The sequence below is a fragment of the Odocoileus virginianus genome, chromosome 21, assembly GCF_023699985.2.
Source record: "Odocoileus virginianus isolate 20LAN1187 ecotype Illinois chromosome 21, Ovbor_1.2, whole genome shotgun sequence".
Taxonomy (NCBI): Eukaryota; Metazoa; Chordata; class Mammalia; order Artiodactyla; family Cervidae; genus Odocoileus; species Odocoileus virginianus.
In genome coordinates this window covers 8747479-8764469 of record NC_069694.1, presented here as the reverse complement: position 1 = coordinate 8764469, position 16991 = coordinate 8747479, and the positions used below count along the sequence as shown (strand labels likewise).

The window sequence follows — 16991 nt, the reverse complement described above, 5'->3', positions numbered from 1 at the left end:
GGAACCCTCTTACACTGTTGGTGGGAATGCAAACTAGTACAGCCACTATGGAAAACAGTGTGGAGATTTCTTAAAAAGCTGGAAATAGAACTGCCATATGACCCAGCAATCCCACTTCTGGGCATACACACCAAGGAAACCAGATCTGAAAGAGACACGTGCACCCCAATGTTCATCGCAGCACTGTTTATAATAGCCAGGACATGGAAGCAACCTAGATGCCCATCAGCAGACGAATGGATAAGGAAGCTGTGGTACATATACACCATGGAATATTACTCAGCCATTAAAAAGAATTCATTTGAATCAGTTCTAATGAGATGGATGAAACTGGAGCCCATTATACAGAGCAAAGTAAGCCAGAAAGATAAAGACCATTACAGTATACTAACACATATATATGGAATTTAGAAAGATGGTAACGATAACCCTATATGCAAAACAGAAAAAGAGACTCAGATGTATAGAACAGACTTGTGGATTCTGGGAGAAGGCGAGGGTGGGATGTTTCAAGAGAACAGCATTGAAACATGTATATTATCTAGGGTGATACAGATCACCAGCCCAGGTTGGGTGCATGAGACAAGTGCTCGGGCCTGGTGCACTGGGGAAGACCCAGAGAGATCGGGTGGAGAGGGAGGTGGGAGGGGGGGACCGGGATGGGGAATACATGTAAATCCATGGCTAATTCCTTTCAATGTATGACAAAAACCACTGCAATGATGTAAAGTAATTAGCCTCCAACTAATAAAAATAAATGGAAAAAAAAAAAAAAGAAAAAAAAAATAACTATCACATATTTAACATGAAGAGTTTTTTTTCTCCCAAGAATTTTGCCCCTGGAAGACTTTATCTAGTGAAATTAAACAGTAACCTTTAAACTTTCTTAAAGTTTAAGAAAAATGTACTCTTAAAAATTAACCTTTTTTTGAAGTTGCAAAAGCAGTGTACGTAAATATAGAACAATAACATGTTGATAAGCAAAAATAACAAACCACCTTATTTCTGCTACCCAGAGATAACCTTGGGCAGTTCCTACAGATCTTTTTTGGTGATAAGCACTGTTTAAAAATGCATTTCTTCTGCTGAAAATAAGTAGAAGAAATAACAGCTCTTCACATATACATACTTTAAAAAAAAAATCTGTCAGAATTTCGGCTCAGAATGCCAGAATGGACCCGGTGAATGAGGAGGCAGCTTTTCTCTGGGCTGCAGCACATGCTACCTGCACAATTTCCACATTTCCTTCAGAAATAAAGTCGCTTTGAAAAGAGATGTTGTATGACTGAATAATGAATTCTAATTTCTTTTCAAATGTCAGGGTTTTTTCTTTTTTTGGTTTTTGTGGGTGGTTCTACCACCTGCCAGTCAACTCCCACACCCAGTGAATTACTGATAACTCCCCTTTTTACCTTCCCTAGCGTGCTTTGTTTTACCTCTTTTTTTTCTCTCCATTTGTATTGCCTCCGCCCTAGCTGACGTTTCTTCCTGCTCAGATGGGCTGATTTACTCAGTCTGATGTGAGGAACAGAGCCAGGCCCTGGGCTGACCAGGCCCTGGCCTCTGGGACTGAGCCTCTCCGCGGGGGTGAGGGCAGGTGACTAAGGCATTTCCACTTCAGCATCCTTTTGGGCACCATCCTCCTCCTGTTACTTCGTCCGTCAGACCCATTCTGTCCACAGCAGCCCCTGATCTGTTGGAAACTGCTGGCCCGGCCTCACCTGTTCGTTCTGCAGCTGTGAGCTGGGTGGGAGAGCGCCCTCCCTGTCTCTCCCCACCAGCCTGACTCCTTGGAGGCTCCGGTCCTCTGGTCCTCCCCTCCCCTCCCAGGGAGCTGAGGTCCGAGCAACTGCCGTGGCCTCCAGCTCCTGGTTTCCTAAAAAGTACTGCATTTCTGGCCCCACTTAGACGGTCACATTCATTGACAGCCCCAGTGCCCAGCGCTTACCCAGAAGAGTCTGTGCTTCCGTAAAATGGAAATAGTGGGGTTTTCCTCTGAGGGTTGGTGTGAAGATTGAGTGAGAGCATCTGTGTGAAGCACAGTTGGCTTCCATAAGTACAATATTAAACCACCCAGTCCAGCGAAGGTCTCAGAAGTTCAGCTTTTCCCTCGATGGTGTTTGTGATTATATACAAGGTTGGTGTCACACTTTCTCTACCAGATGTTGGGTAAGATTTGAAAACAGTCATTTTGTTGTTTGTTTCTTTCATTTTAACCTGTACAGTTTTCTTGCCTGACTTTGGTGTATTTTCAAGTAAATATATTTAAATTGGGGGATTCCCAGGGGACTCAGTGGTAAAGAACTTGCCTGCCAGCGCAGGAGACCCAGGAGACGTGGGTTCAGTCTCTGGGCTGGGAAGACGGCCTAGAGGAGGCAGTGGCCGCTGACGCAGTGCCCCTGCCTGGAGAATCCCGTGGACAGAGGAGCCCGGTGGGCCACAGACAGCCGGCCGTGACTGAGTGACTGAACACACACATACCTAAGTGGAGGTTTATTAGGTTACATTATATATTTTATACTTAAGGTGGAGAAACAGAACAAAGCTGTTCATTTGCCTCTTACTTTAAAGGCTGTGTGTTTAGTAAACGCTGATCCGGGCCTGCAGGGCCCACAGAAATGAACCAAACAGCACCCTGTTCCCCGCCCAGAGTGTTAGGGCTGTGACCCGTATACCAGGGGGCCAGCCCCGTGGGAGTGGAGGTGAGCGAACTGGGCCTGGGAGAGTCAGCAGACGCTAGCAGAGAGTTGATGGAAGAACATTCTAGAGTGAAGCCTCCCCTGCTCGCTTGCAGTGTCAAACGTGAGCTGCAATCTAAGTGCCAGTTTCGTGAAATAAGGATTCAGAAGTATTTATTTTGTCCTGTTTTTCCACTCTCCCATTGCAGGGATAACTTGAAGCTGACGTAAAAAAGTATTTTCATCTGTTTGTATATTAGACTAAATTGTCATAATCAAGGACCAGCTAGGCAGTATATCACAGCAAACTAAAATTGAGTCTTTGTAACATTTGAAAAGAGTTGTGATGTTTTTATATTGATGAAGCATTTGCATTATGTAGAAATTAATCCCATAACTCTATCTAATGGACACTGAGTTTTAACCCATTTAGATTTTGCTTCCCCTCTTGACTGCATCCTGACATTGTGATTTCCCCTTGTAGACTTGGATGGCTATGGCTTCTGGTGCAGCTTTCCCGTTTACTGGACTTAGGTTTGCACCGGAATGGTGCACTGGCTTTGTTTTACTATTCATATATACAATATATTCACACCACGGTTCCAAGAGAGATGGCTGGTGGTGATCTTATGTTTAACTGTAACTGGTCCTATCCCTCCCCCGTCTGCTTCGTTTAGTCCAAGGATCCTTATCCTGAAATCTTAGGATGGAAGTTGGGGGTCGGGGGAGGTTCATGAGCTTAGACAGAAGAAAAATTCACCTTTGTTTCCACTAATCTCTAACTGCAGTTTAACATCTTCAGTTATGAGTTCTCACCCTCCCGCCTCCCATTAGCACTGGCAACTCCTGTGACAGTAACATTACTAAAATCAGTTATTTTCGTATTGTTTTATAGTTGTTACACATTTTTCAAAAATACTGAATACGCTCATCATTACTTTGAATTACAGCAGTTATATGATTTGCCACTGGACCAAGTTAAGTCTGGTGAGAAGCACATAATGCTCTATCATAATTATTTGGATAATTCCCTTTTGGTGTAATTCTTTTGTATTGTCTTGTGGTCTGTTTTATGGCATTTACAAATCTGACTCTGAGAAGGGTCTGTAGGATGTTGTCAGAGGGAGTCTGTGGCACAGTGAGTTTAGGAGCTTCTGCTTTGGTTCCTGGGGTGCATTTCAAAGCATGCCAGCATCTGTTTTGGGAGGACTGGTGGGAAGGTGGAGTGTGTAATTAAAAGCTGAGATACCGTCTCTCATTCCCACAACCTTGTCTGGCTAAGCCATGCCAGCACGGAGCTTTTCACAGCCTCAGTAGCTCGTGTGGTCATAGTAATATATTCTCACCACAAAAAAGAAAGTGTTAAAGTACATTCTCTATCTCTTTTGGAAAAAATACAGTAAATGATTCCTATCCAAAAATGGTTAAAATAAAAATAGCTTAGGCGCTTAAAGGGGCAGCCCTCAGCTGCCTAGTGAAATCTTATAATCTGAAAGAATTTAGTCTCTTGTTTCTGGTTTGCTATTTTTACAGCATTCGTTCCTTCTGCAAATATCTGTTGCATGCATACTATGCACAGGCATTGTGTTGGAGATCCTACAGGTTTATCATGATTTCTCTTCTAAGGTCTACTTGAGATATTTCTTATCACTTAAAAACCTTGAAATCACTAAATTTTCATTTTCAATTGCAGTCATTCATACATTGAGCAAACTTACTGAATACTTGCTCTGTGCCAGGCACTGTCCTGGACACTTCAGGCTATAACAGTGAGCAAAATCGACAATAATTCCACTCTCTCAGAGCTGTCATTCAAGCATTTCGGTGTTTTATCCTTTGAAGTTTATAGGGCTGTCCTGAATGTGCTGCGGAAACTACCTGCCACTCACGGACACATGTAGTTTTGTAAGGCAGTGGTTTTCACTCTGTTCCTGTGGGCCTCGTGACACCTCAGTGCTGGCCGAAGGAAGGAGAAGGGGATGTCCTTCCCCAGCTCCATTTGAATCAGAGCTTTGCTATTCTTAGGTATTTGGGATTGCTGGCAAGTTGGGAGTGGGGTGTGATGGGGGAGAGTTCTCTTGCCTATGGGATGTTTGGAAATTCGGTCACATTTCCAAAAAACGTGATTGGCATTATCTGTGGCTAGCTGATACAGAGTAAATTTTTGTCATTTATTACCAGTTCTGTACTGAAAGGCAGTTGGAATATAGCAAGCTCATTGCCTGCAGGTGCTGTTACTTTAGTAGAGAGTTGACCTTTTCATTACTTGGCAAACATGAAGCTCACAGTTGGCATTTGTTGGAAGCTAATGTGTGGTAGGTGCTACACTAACAACTTTCACATTGTTTAATTTTCTCCTCAAAACAGCCTGCAAAATAGGATGCTGAGTTCTAAGAAGTTGGATGTCTTGCTCACACTGGCAAGAGTTTGGAGCTTATTTTGGCATTCCCATTCCAGAATTGCCTGCAGGATCTGTCACTGGAGTAAATTCATGGCTTCAGCTGGGGCAGGTCTTAGGGCTGACCTTGTCTATTTTTTTGAAGGTTATTCTGTTTCCGTTTTGCTCCCAGATATGCTATCTCCTCTTTCTTCCTGTGAATGGAATGTTTCTCTCTGACTTAAAAAGCAATACTGGGTTCGTTCTCATCTCTCCTGATTACCTTCCCGCCTCTCCCCATATGTGCACAAACATTTCATGCTCTTGACACAACTAGGGGTCTCGGCAGTGGATGCAAAGTTTGGGCTGCTCATTGCACATTTGCCAGAATAGCTTCTGATGGGGTAGAGCTCCTGACAGCTAGTGTGAGAGTAATTGAAATTGGATCCTGAAGAGATTATTATTATTTTTTGTTGTTGTTATTTCCATTGTGTAGTGTTTGCAGCGAATGAAATTGATGCTGTGATGGGGAGGAGGGAGATGGTTCTAGAATGGGTTGACCATGTGCCCATGATGATAAATGCAGAACACTGTGATCCACACCCCTCCTTTTTTCTTTCTTTTTTTTTTTTTTAAAGTAAAGGAAATGACCATTTAGTGTATGCAAGAAACCATAGCTAAGAAAAAAATGTTGACTGTGACATTTCTGGCCTTGGGATTATAGGCAATTTTAACTTTTTCTATATTTTTCTTTTATGTGGATATTTATTAAGCTTGTTATTGGGAATGAAAGATGACTAAAGAATACATTCTGCTGCTGTGTTTTAGAAGGAGGCTGAATTATTGAAAAGTGGAAAGACAGTACTTGCTGCTGCTTGGTTCTGGAGGTTGGCCCTTTCTTATTGAGGCAAGCTGCCGCAGGCCAGCTTGCTCCTGGCTCAGACCCAGGAGGAAGGCCCTGACCTTGGCCCTGGAAGGTAGTCAGAGGCAGGGGATAGGTGTCCCGCTTTTCTGTCCCTTCTGCCCAGCAGCTGTCTGCCTGCAGTGTCTTAGTCATAGCGGCGCTTGGGCTGGTGCTGCCTGGGGTGGAGGCTGCAGGGACTCCAAGAACAGAGGGTACATGCGAAGGATGCATCCCAGAGGGGAAAACGCATGCTTATCTTCCTCTTAGAATAGGGGGGAAGGAGAGGCAGGGGAGGAATTTGAGAGAAAAGCCTGTATTTTCCAGTAGCTGCCTTGATCCTGATAAACTGACTCTCTTCACTTTGCCTTAGCACAAAGAGTGAGACTGTCAGACAGTCTCCGGGGCTGGTTATGCACAGCCCGGGCTGTCACCCGTCACACGGAAACACAGCCCCAAGTTGATGAACAGGGTGAGGCCGTGTGCTCAGGTGGGGAGCGGCCCCGGCCTGGCCTCTGTATGGCGAGCATGATGCTGATCTCAGGCTCCCCCTGGGCTGTCACCCGTCACAAGGAAACACAGCCCCAGGTTGATGAACAGGGTGAGGCCGTGTGCTCAGGTGGGGAGCGGCCCCGGCCTGGCCTCTGTATGGCGAGCATGATGCTGATCTCAGGCTCCCCCTGGGCTGCCCACGTTCTAGACACAAGCGCAGCCTCCGCGGGGACAGCTGCTGCCTGTTGCTGTGGTTCAGAGCCCTGTATCGGGCACAGGGCGCTCTGCTCTACTCATTCTTTTCCTTTGGGGGAGGGAACCAATCTTTTGCCTAAGAAATTAAGTCCTGCCCTTAGAGATCTTGCTGAAGCCCCCGAGATTGCTTTGCTTTATTTTTCATTGAGGTGGGTTGTGCTAACAGCCAGTGAAGGAGGCTGTGTGTTCTGGAGAGAGCGCAAGGCCACGTGATACTCCAGTGCCCCGTCACTGAGGTGGGCACCAGTCCCACTGCCAGCCTGGTGCAAGGGGGAGATGACCTTTCGAGAAAAGCAGACTCATCCTGGAGTGAAGCATTTAGACCTGTGTACGAGGCACTGTGTAGCTACTTTGCAAATAACCCACGTGCTGTGGTTGTGTTTCTTCATTCTTCTGCATTACATGTGAGTCCTTTCTTATTCATAGCAGGGAGATGAGTGGGTAGAGCAATCATGTGTAAACAAGTCATTAAGAGATGAATTTTACTCTAGCTCTTTCTCAGCAGTTGTTGATGTGATCTAAAATTTTATATATTCACTTTTTTTATAGGGAAAAAAATTGAGCCAGTTTGGACTCCCTGAGGGTCTTTGGTAGCTGGTTTCATTCTAAGAAGGGTAGAGTTTGGTGAATATATAAATCATCCTGTTTGCTCTTAATAATTTATTTGAAGTATACTCTATACTGAGTTTGTATTTCCCTGTCTTCATACCCTCCTTAGCACTACTGCTCCTGTAGTGATTAGTGTTCCACGTTGCTTAGTTATTTTCGTACTTGTGTATTTTCTTTGTTTAGATTGTAGGTTCCTTGAAGGAGATTTATGTGTTCCTATCTTTGTATTCCCCATAGAATTTTGCATAAGGTGAAGGCTTCCCTGGTGGCTCAGAAGGTAAAGAATCTATCTGCCTGCAATGTGGGAAACCCGGGTTCGATCCCTGGGTTGGGAAGATCTCCTGGAAAAGGAAAAGGCCGCCCACTCCAGTATCGCCTGAAGAATTCCCTGGCGGTGCACGGGATCAGAAAGTCAGACATGATTGAGAGACTGGAACTTTATACATGTTGGGAGTGTGAACAGGACTCTGTTGCAAGTGATAGTATAAAATTAGTTTATCAAAAAAACGATTTCTATGAGAATGAGATTGATAGGACTTCAGGAATAGCTGGATCCAGGCCCTCAGCCATCATTTCCACCTTCTTGCTTCCGTTCTCTCCCTTCCTGTCTTTGTTCCATCTCCTGTGGAACTCTCTGGCATGCGTTTATGTGTGGTGGCACCTTCAGTTCCAGGCTTACACCCACGGAACTAAGTCCAAAAGCAAGATTCCTCAGTCCTGGCACTGGGGCCAGATGATTCTTTGCGGGGGAGCCCGTCCCATGCATTGTAGGGGGTGCAGCAGCGTCCCTGGCCTCAACCGCCCCTGGGTGAGGAGGGGTTTGTTTGAGAATCACTGTCTAAAGCAATAGCACGTTTTTCTCCTCCCCCCTGTCGATTCCATAAACCACCTAAGTCTGGCAATCATTGGTCTGGAATGGAGTTACGTACCCAACCCCAAACTAATTACAGGGCAGGCGGGAGTGGTGGTGGGGGGGGGGCTTGTGGAGTCATTAATAGCGTGCTGGTCAGCTTGGGGCGGGGTTGCCAGTCCACTCATGAACTGTGGTTTAGGTGGGACACACACTGGAATGGGAGTGGGATGAGGTCCTGATTATTATTAGAAACAAGGGGGGTGGATTCCATGTAAGACCAAAACAAAGCCCCAAACTCCCAAACCAAAGCAAAGAACATGTGACCACCCCTCCCAGTCCCCTCCCCCACCCCCACCCCGCCCCCCGCCCCGGGGACTAGGATGTCTGTGTGACTTCAGAGTGAAGGCTTGGTGTGGTAGGAAGAGGATGTGTCTGGCATCAGATTGATTCCATCTGGCTCCTCTCCTTATTAGCTGGGTAACATTGGGCTAGTTGTTGAAAGTGTTAGTCGCTCAGTCACATCTGACTCTGTGACCCCATGGACCATAGCTCTCCAGGCTCTTCTGTCCATGGAATTCTCCAGGCAGGAATACTGGTTGGGTTGCCATTTCCTTCTACAGGGGATCTTCCTGACCCAGGGATTGAACCTGGGTCTCCTGCGCTGCAGGCAGACTCTTTACCCTCTGAGCCACTGTCCCCTTGTCAGTTGTATTGAATCATGCCTGCAAAAATATTTCTTTTTGATAACATATTCTTTGAAGTGTACCAAATAGAATTATACATAAATCATATACTCAATGACTTAATGGTTTGAATAATCTTATATGGCTAGCAAACAGATCAATAAACAATAGCCCAGAAGGCCCCATCATAGCCCCCTCAAAGTTCTCCCTCCTCCAGAGATAATCCCTATTCTGCTTCCTATTTGTCATAGTTTAGTTTTTCCTGTTTTTGAAATTTGGCAAAAATGGAATTATACCATGTGATTCTTTCATACCTGTTGCTTTCACTCAATGTGGTGTTTGTATTTACCCATGTTATTGCATAGAGAACAGCTTGTTTATTTTCAAACTGCAGGCCACTAGTGTTTTATTAACTGCTCTGAGATTTTCAAGGACTTTTGAGAAATAAAGGAGCACAGTGAAAAGCACTCATGTGTCTGTCACTTAACAGAGGGTCCATATTCTCCTTTCCTCTAAGACTATTGATTTGGACATGGAAAGATGACACACGGGCACTCATTAGCTTGAAAATCAATTCCAATGAGTTTAATGTTTGGTCCTGGATGATTTTAGGTAGAAACAAAGCAGTACCGGTGCCCAGTGCTCTGGCTGGCTTCCCTGTTTTGTTGATAAATGCATACTGTGTGACCAGACAGTCCTTTATTGAAGATCTCTTCTCAGTGACAATTTCTAAAGGGCATATTTTTTCCTGTTAAAGTAGAGTTGATGTCCAGTGTCGTGCCAATCTCTGTTGTGTAGCAAAATGACTCAGTTATATACGTATACACATTGTTTTTTCATGCTCTTTTCCATTTTGACTTATCACAGGATATTGAATACAGTTCCTTGTGTTATACATTAGGGTTTTAGTTGTTTATCCATTCTAAATGTAATAGTTTGCATCTACCAGCCCCAGACTCCCAGTCCCTCTCTCTCCCTCCCCACTCGGCAGCCGCAAGTCTGTTCCCTGTGTCTGAGCCTGTTTCTGTTTTATGGGTCGGTTCATTTGTGCTGTATTTCAAATGCCGCACGTACGTGGTAGCATGTGGGGATTGTCCTTCTCTTTCTGGCTGACTTCACTTAGTGTGGGTCTCTAGTGGTGTCCTTGTTTCTGCAGATGGCATTGTTCCGTTCTGTTCTGTGTGTGTGTACTGCGTCTTCACCCATTCATCTCTTGATGGCCATTTAGGTCGTCTCCATGTTTTGGCTGTTGTGAGCAGTGCTGCTGAGAACATTCGGGTGCGTGTATCTTTTTGAATTATAGTTTTGTCCAGGTATATTCCCAGGAGTGGGATTGCTGGATCATGTGGTAGCTCTATGTTTAGTTTTTTTGAGGAGCCTGCATACTGTTCCGCATAGTGACTACACCCATTTGCATTCCCAGCAACGGTGTGGGAGGGTTCCCCTTTCTCCGCACCCTCTCCAGCATTTGTTATTTGTAGACTTTTTAATGATAGTCATTCTGACTGATGTGAGGTGGTACCTCATTGTAGTTTTGATTTGCGTTTCTCTAATAATTAGTGATGTTGAGCATCTTTTCATGTGCCTACTGGCCATCTGTATGCCTTCTTTGGAGAAATGTCTGTTAAGGTCTTCTGCCCATTCTTTGAGTGAGTTGTTTTTTTATTGTTGAGTTGTTATGAGCTATTTGTATATTTTGGAGATTAAGCCTTTGTCTGTTGTATCATTTGTAAGTATTTTCTCCTATTCCATTGGTTGTCTTTTTTATTTTTATTTTTTTTATGGTTTCCTTTGCTGTACAAAAGCTTGTAACTTCGATTAGATCCCATTTGTTTGTTTTTGTTTTTATTCTTATTGCCTTGGGATACTGACCTAGTTAATAAAAACATTGATACAATTTATGTCAGAAAATGTTTTGCCTATGCTGTCTTCTAAGAGTTTTATGGTGTCATGTTTTTTGTTTAAATTGTTAAGCCATTTTGAGTTTATTTTTGTGCATGGTGTTAGGGTGTTGTTCTAACTCCATTTATTTACATGCAGGGCATCATTTGTTGAAACTGATTATGGCATGTGTCCTGGAGAAGGAAACTTTTTTTTTTTTAAGTTTTTTTAAAACTTTTTTTTTTTTAAAGCTTTTTTTAAAAATAGTTACTTGTAGCATATTTACATGTCTTAGTTCCCCTGTTTTGTAGAAAAAGGACCCTAGAGTCCTTTTTCAAAGATTGTGTAACATGCAGAACTAATACGGGACGATTGCTATGGTAAACTGCTGGTTCATTATCTTTGTGAATGTTTCTTAATCTTGGAGACATTATTTTGATGTCTCTAAGACTTGGTCAAAAATATAGAGTAGTGTTTCTTAGAAGCCCACTTGCTCTCCTGTATTTAATAGTTTGGGACTTCTGAAATACAATGAATTTGTTTGCAAGTCAAATTTGCCCTTAAATGGTATACATAGCTTGCCAGATGTCTGTGGGGTGAGTTTTGTGTTTTTGACTTCACTAGTTTGTTCATCTCTGCTGTAAGCAGGGTCTGGATCTGTGAGTTGGGCTGCTTCATTGCTGTTCACAGTTTGCATAGGTTCTTAAGAATCCCATGGATTTTGGGTGTGAAGATGTAGTGTGCAGGGTGAGGAGCATCTTCCTTACCTCCGGGCATGACAGAGGACAGGTGGTAAATCTGGAATTCTGCCCCTGACAGCTCTTAGATGTTTCTGAAAAAACATCTAAGGAGGTGCCAGGGCCTCACCTCCACAGACTACTTCATCTAGACTGATGAAAACTACATAAAAGTCACTCGTTTTAAAAGTTTATCTGCCTCTCTAGTGTGCATTTGAGTTACAAATTAGTGCATTAAATGAAGAGGTTTAGACTTTGAGAACTTATGTTTCCAGGTTGATCTTTTAGTGACTTCTGTCAGTGTTTATGCTGGCCATTCAAAATGTCTTAGCTTTAAAAAACTGTTTTAGAAAACATACAAAGCAATTTCATACTCTTATAGTGATATCTTCTCCTACCTTATTGTGTTAGCTCCTGCAGCTATCAAATCACTTCGTAAGTTGGATTTTATTCTCATTGTTTTAAGTGTTTGTAGAACAGTGTTGGTTTAGCCAGAAGGTTGTAGGGAACCTTTCGAATGATTATTTCATAGTATGATGCTGGAGTTTGTGTTTGCATTGCATCATTCCGTGAGGTTTAAAAGCTACGAAGAAGAGAGTTTATCCGGTTTGTCACATCAGAACCAGGGCGGCTGAATGCTGCTATTTCTTTTTTACCCAGAGGCTAGACAGATGAGGCAGTCCTGACCCAGCGTGTGAGGGCTGCGTTAGGGGCCAGGGTCATCAGCATTTTTGACACGCCAGGGTCTTCCCCAGCCAGATCACAGCACATCTGATCTCTCTGTCAGGAAGATGTAGCGCATTCATCTGACCTTGGGCTAACTGGAAGCTCACAGCAGGAGCAGGGGCATCGGTTCCCTGGGAGGAGCCGCGCCGGACCTCTCCTGGGGACCAGGCTTCGGCAGTGCACATTGGGAACCGCACGTTCCGACAAGGCTCTTACTCCTGACCTTGAACTTCTGCTCAGGTCAGGGGCAGGCTCATCTTCTTCACTCTATGCGGTGTATCCACATCTTTATTTCGAATCGAGTCTTGATAGGCCAAACTGTTGAATGTTAGGAATGCTCACGTGTCATGTTGAGAATATCGGACAGCAGTCTTATTCTCTTTAAATAATCAAAGTATTGAGCACTAGTAAGAAGATGTTTTCTTAAGTGTTTTGTATGAAATTCAAAGCATATAAGACAGGGTACATGGAGACATGGTTTAATTTCATTTTCTTTCCCTATTTACATGTTTATGACCAACAAATACAAATGACCACTTATTACCAATGAAAACAAAACCAGTCTGTTTCTTCTGGGAAATAATATCTGAAATGATGGTTTTCTATTCAAAGTGCTCGTTTAACTCCTTGCAGTGAGGGAACATTTCATCCAGTGGGCAAAACACAGTTTTTAATATTTTATTTGTTACTAGTTGGCAGAAAATCACAAGTGTAAATGTTCAGTAAAATGGCTTTTCATCCTAAATAATGTTTCTAGGGCTCCTTCCTAAGTCCTTGTGAATAAAATTACACTTGCAGTGTGTTTGTAATCCTTTAAAATCCTCAAATCTTTAAAAAGAAGTTTGACCCCCAAAGGTTTAAGTAATGATTTTATTTGCAGAAATGAGTATTTTAATTCTCTTAGATTATCATTTTCTGACTACTTATAAAACAATATTCACAGACCTGCTACAGAAACTTCATACTGCACCATGCATTTGTTAGTACGTGAATTCAGAAGAAACTTATTTTGGCTGTGAAAGAAGTGCAGACGTAAAAATGACCTTAAGCATAAACTCAAATAGGTTGACAGAAGATTAGTTCAATAGATTTTTTATCTTTAAAACAGTTTGTTTCTTCATTATTGGCAATTCATTTCAGTTAACATTTTTATTGCGATGCCCATTGTTAAAGGAAACCAAATCTGAAATCCTTATGAATTTATCTCAGCAAAATGCTTTTCAGATTCTTGTTTTTGCTGCCATTAGTTTTGATTTACTTTATCTGCAGTCAGAAATGACGTAGATATTATTGCTGTGACTAAAAAAAGATTTTTATTAAAAGTACCCAGATCATATCAGTGGGAATAAACGCTACTGACCTCAGCGTATTTGCCCTTAAAGCATCTGTGTATTTGCAGTAAATATTGTAACTTGAAGTAGACGTTCTCATAGACTCAAAGTTTCACCTTGAGACAGTTTTCAGTTGCTTGCTTGTTTTGGAGGGTCATTGTGGGCATCCCTGCTTTATGTTTTGCACACGCTGCCAACTCCAGCAGACCCGTCCCAGCCCTTGTTTATTCACTCGGCGCCCCCGCCCCGCACCCCAAGGAGGAGTGCTTTTTCCCTCACCGGCTCTGGCATCTCGCTGCCTGCCTGCCTTCCCGCTTCTCTGCCGTGATCCTCAGTTTCTCTACACCCGAGATGCTGGTGTATCCTAACCCCCCATCTTAGTTCACTTCCTTTCCTTCCCCTTTTTCTGTTGCCAGGGCATCAGCCACCTCCCGTCTGTATACATGGGACATTGGTGTCCAGTTGAGATATCCTGTCTGGGACTCCAGGCTGGCTTGTCCAGCTGCCCGCCACATGTCTTTACTCTCAAGTCCTTCTGGTCGTATTCAGCATGGACAGGAGGGGAGCTCACTGTCACCTCTCCCCAGATTCCCCAACGGAGCCTCAGCCTTCTTCCATGAGTCCCGTGTGGTCTCCCATGCCCCCAGCTCCCCCATCCAGGTAGTCACCAGGTCTTGTGAGTCTGCCTTCCGGAATCTTTCCTGCCGACTTTTTTTCCTCTTGCAGTACTTGCTGCTTAGTTCAGGCTCCCAGCAGACCCCATCTCAGTTACTGTAAAGATTCTAACCAAACCTCCCTCCAGGCCCCACTCCCTTCTCAGGCAGAGCTATCTTGTGTTCATCTCACACTTCTGAATCCCTGCCTCTTGGTATCCAGTTATACCTAGGATGACATTCGGAAATAAAATGAAATAAATGACCCACTTTCCTTATGTTACAAGTAATAGTGTAGGTGAGTCCAGGACAGAGTTATAAAGAATAGGGAATTCAGGATTTCCTCATAAGTGGACATTACGTCTTCATTTTTTTTTAATTATGCAATTTTAAAGGACTACTTTCCGTTCGTGGTTCTTACGAAATGTTGGCTATATTCCCTGTGTTGTACAGTACATTCTTGGGTCCATCTTACACCCATTAATTTATACCTCATGCTCTCCTGCCTTTATTACTCCTTTCCCCACGCCTCACTGGTAACCACTGGTTTGTTCTCTGTATTTGTGGATCTGCTTGTTTTTTGTTTTTTTTTAATATTTACTAGTTTTGTGTGTGTGCGCTCAGTCGTGTCTGACTCTTGCGACCACATAGACACAGCCTGCCAGACTCCTCTGTTTCTGTGGGATTCTCTAGGCAAGAATACTAGAGTGGGTTGCTATTCCCTCCTCCAGGGGATCTTCTCCACCCAGGGATTGAACCGGGTCTCCTGCATTGCAGGATTCTTTACCAACTGAGCCACCAGGGAATCCCCATTTTACTAAACTTCACATAAAATTGATACCACACACATATAAGTGATGTCTGTTTTATTTCACTTAGCATAATGCCCTCCAAGTCCATCTATGTTACTGCAAATAGACATTGGGCCTATGGGTCTTCTTAAAAAGACAATGGGCCTATGGGTATTGGGTGTTCAGTTGGATTTTCTTAGAAAGAGAAAAGGAAAAAAAATGGCTTTGGGTGTTATTTAATAGGTCATATCAAAAGCTAGGCCCTTCCTTATGAAAATGCATTCACACCTGTCTTGTGTTAGTGCTGTGGCCGTATGTCTTCCAGATGATTGGACACGTGGTTATTCATTCTGTGGAGGACTCGTCTCTTTCTGTGGCTTCTTTGAAGGATCTTGTCAGAAGCTAATGATGAGAGGGTATAGCAGTTGGCCTGACAATAGTACATGAGACTGTCTTGTTCATTCTCTTGATTATGAGTACATTAGGAACCAAAGGCTTTAGAAGTTCAGTGGAAAGAAGCCACAGTGTGTTGCCTTGATAATGATACTGTCATGGTTGCTTAGTCCTTGATTAAACCTCCTGGCTGTGTAGTCAAAGCTGTTCAATCTATTAGGGAATGTAAAACTGAGGAATAAATTATCAGTTGTCATTAGAGAAAGTAATGATGTTATGATTGGAAGAAAGGTTGTGTGAGGTAATTTCAGTCTTGTTATCCTCATCCTGTCATTTATTTTGAGATAAATCCCAAGTGTATTTTGAAAGATGTGCTGCCGTGAAATCTAGAATAACTGCATACTTTTTTGGTGACAGACCTCTTGAAGGGAGAGTGACAGCTTCTCGGAGAAGACCTTCGGCTCTGGAGTGGGGGGACCAGCCTGGATTTAACTCGTGTCTGTGGACTCATTGCTTAAGCTTGCAGGCACATGAACCCCCTAGCATATCCCTGACTTGTAAGGGGTGCTTAATAAATACTGCTGTCCTCTCTGAAAGTCGTGCCTTTCCCTCTCCTGGTCCGGAACGCTGTGGGCTTCTCCTTTGGCCCCGTGTGATGAAACATGCAGTGCATGGATGTGGGGAGCATGAGTGGCTCCTGTGGATGCGGGCTTAGTGACTCAGTCCTGTCCGACTCGTTGCTACACCACATATGTGTGTAGCATGCCAGGCTCCTCTGTCCATTGGATTCTCCAGGCAAGAATGCTGGAGTGGGTTGCCATGCCCTCCTCCAGGGGATCTTCCCAACCCAGGGATCGAACCTGGTCTCCTGCGTTACAGGCGGATTCTTTTCCAGCTGAGCTACCAGGGAAGCCCAACCACAGCAGGTTCCAAATGACATTCCTTCCTTTCCCGGCAGGTGCCTGAGATCATCAGTTCCATCCGGCAGGCTGGGAAGATCGCCCGCCAGGAGGAGTTCCGCTGCCCTTCGGAGTTCGATGACACCTTCGCCAAGAAGTTCGAGGTGCTGTTCTGCGGCCGCGTGGCCGTGGCGCACAGGAAGGCCCCGCCCGCCCTGATCGATGAGTGCATCGAGGGCTTCAGTCACGTGAGCGGCGGCTTCTCCTCGGATCACTTCCGGTCTGCACTGCAGCCGCCGGGGGATGTGGAGCGGGGCCCGCGGCCGATGCGCAAGTCCTTCTCGCAGCCTGGGCTGCGCTCCTTGGCCTTCCGAAAGGAGTTTCAGGATGCGGGCCTGCGGAGTAGTAGTTTCTTCAGCTCTTTTGAGGAGAGCGACATCGAGAACCACCTGATTAGTGGACACAATATTGTGCAGCCGACAGATATTGAGGAAAATCGAACTATGCTCTTTACGGTAAAATATTATCAAGCTTCCTGCGCATCCCCAGTCTGGTCTGTGTGTTCAAAAGAAAATCTGCTTAGTCGAGCAAAGATTATCTATGAATTGCTTTTGGATTTATGTGTGAATCCGTATACTTTTATTCTGAATAATTCTTTTGTCAGGATAGAACCCTTACTTAGTTCCCATTAGCGTTGGGAATCATTGGGGGGTAACAAACAGAATCTGTCTT

At 44.1% G+C, this 16991-nt stretch overlaps 1 protein-coding gene across 7 annotated transcripts in view; it reads left to right on the top strand.

Annotated features, from left to right (window-relative positions):
* The window catches only part of TBC1D1 (TBC1 domain family member 1), a 227337-nt gene that overhangs the window by 96999 nt on the left and 113347 nt on the right, over nucleotides 1-16991 (top strand). For all 7 annotated transcript variants that reach the window (XM_070452043.1, XM_070452042.1, XM_070452045.1 and 4 more), the window contains one exon: nucleotides 16319-16774. In XM_070452043.1, coding sequence (XP_070308144.1) covers nucleotides 16319-16774 — 456 coding nt within the window. The remainder of the gene's footprint in view (nucleotides 1-16318; nucleotides 16775-16991) is intronic.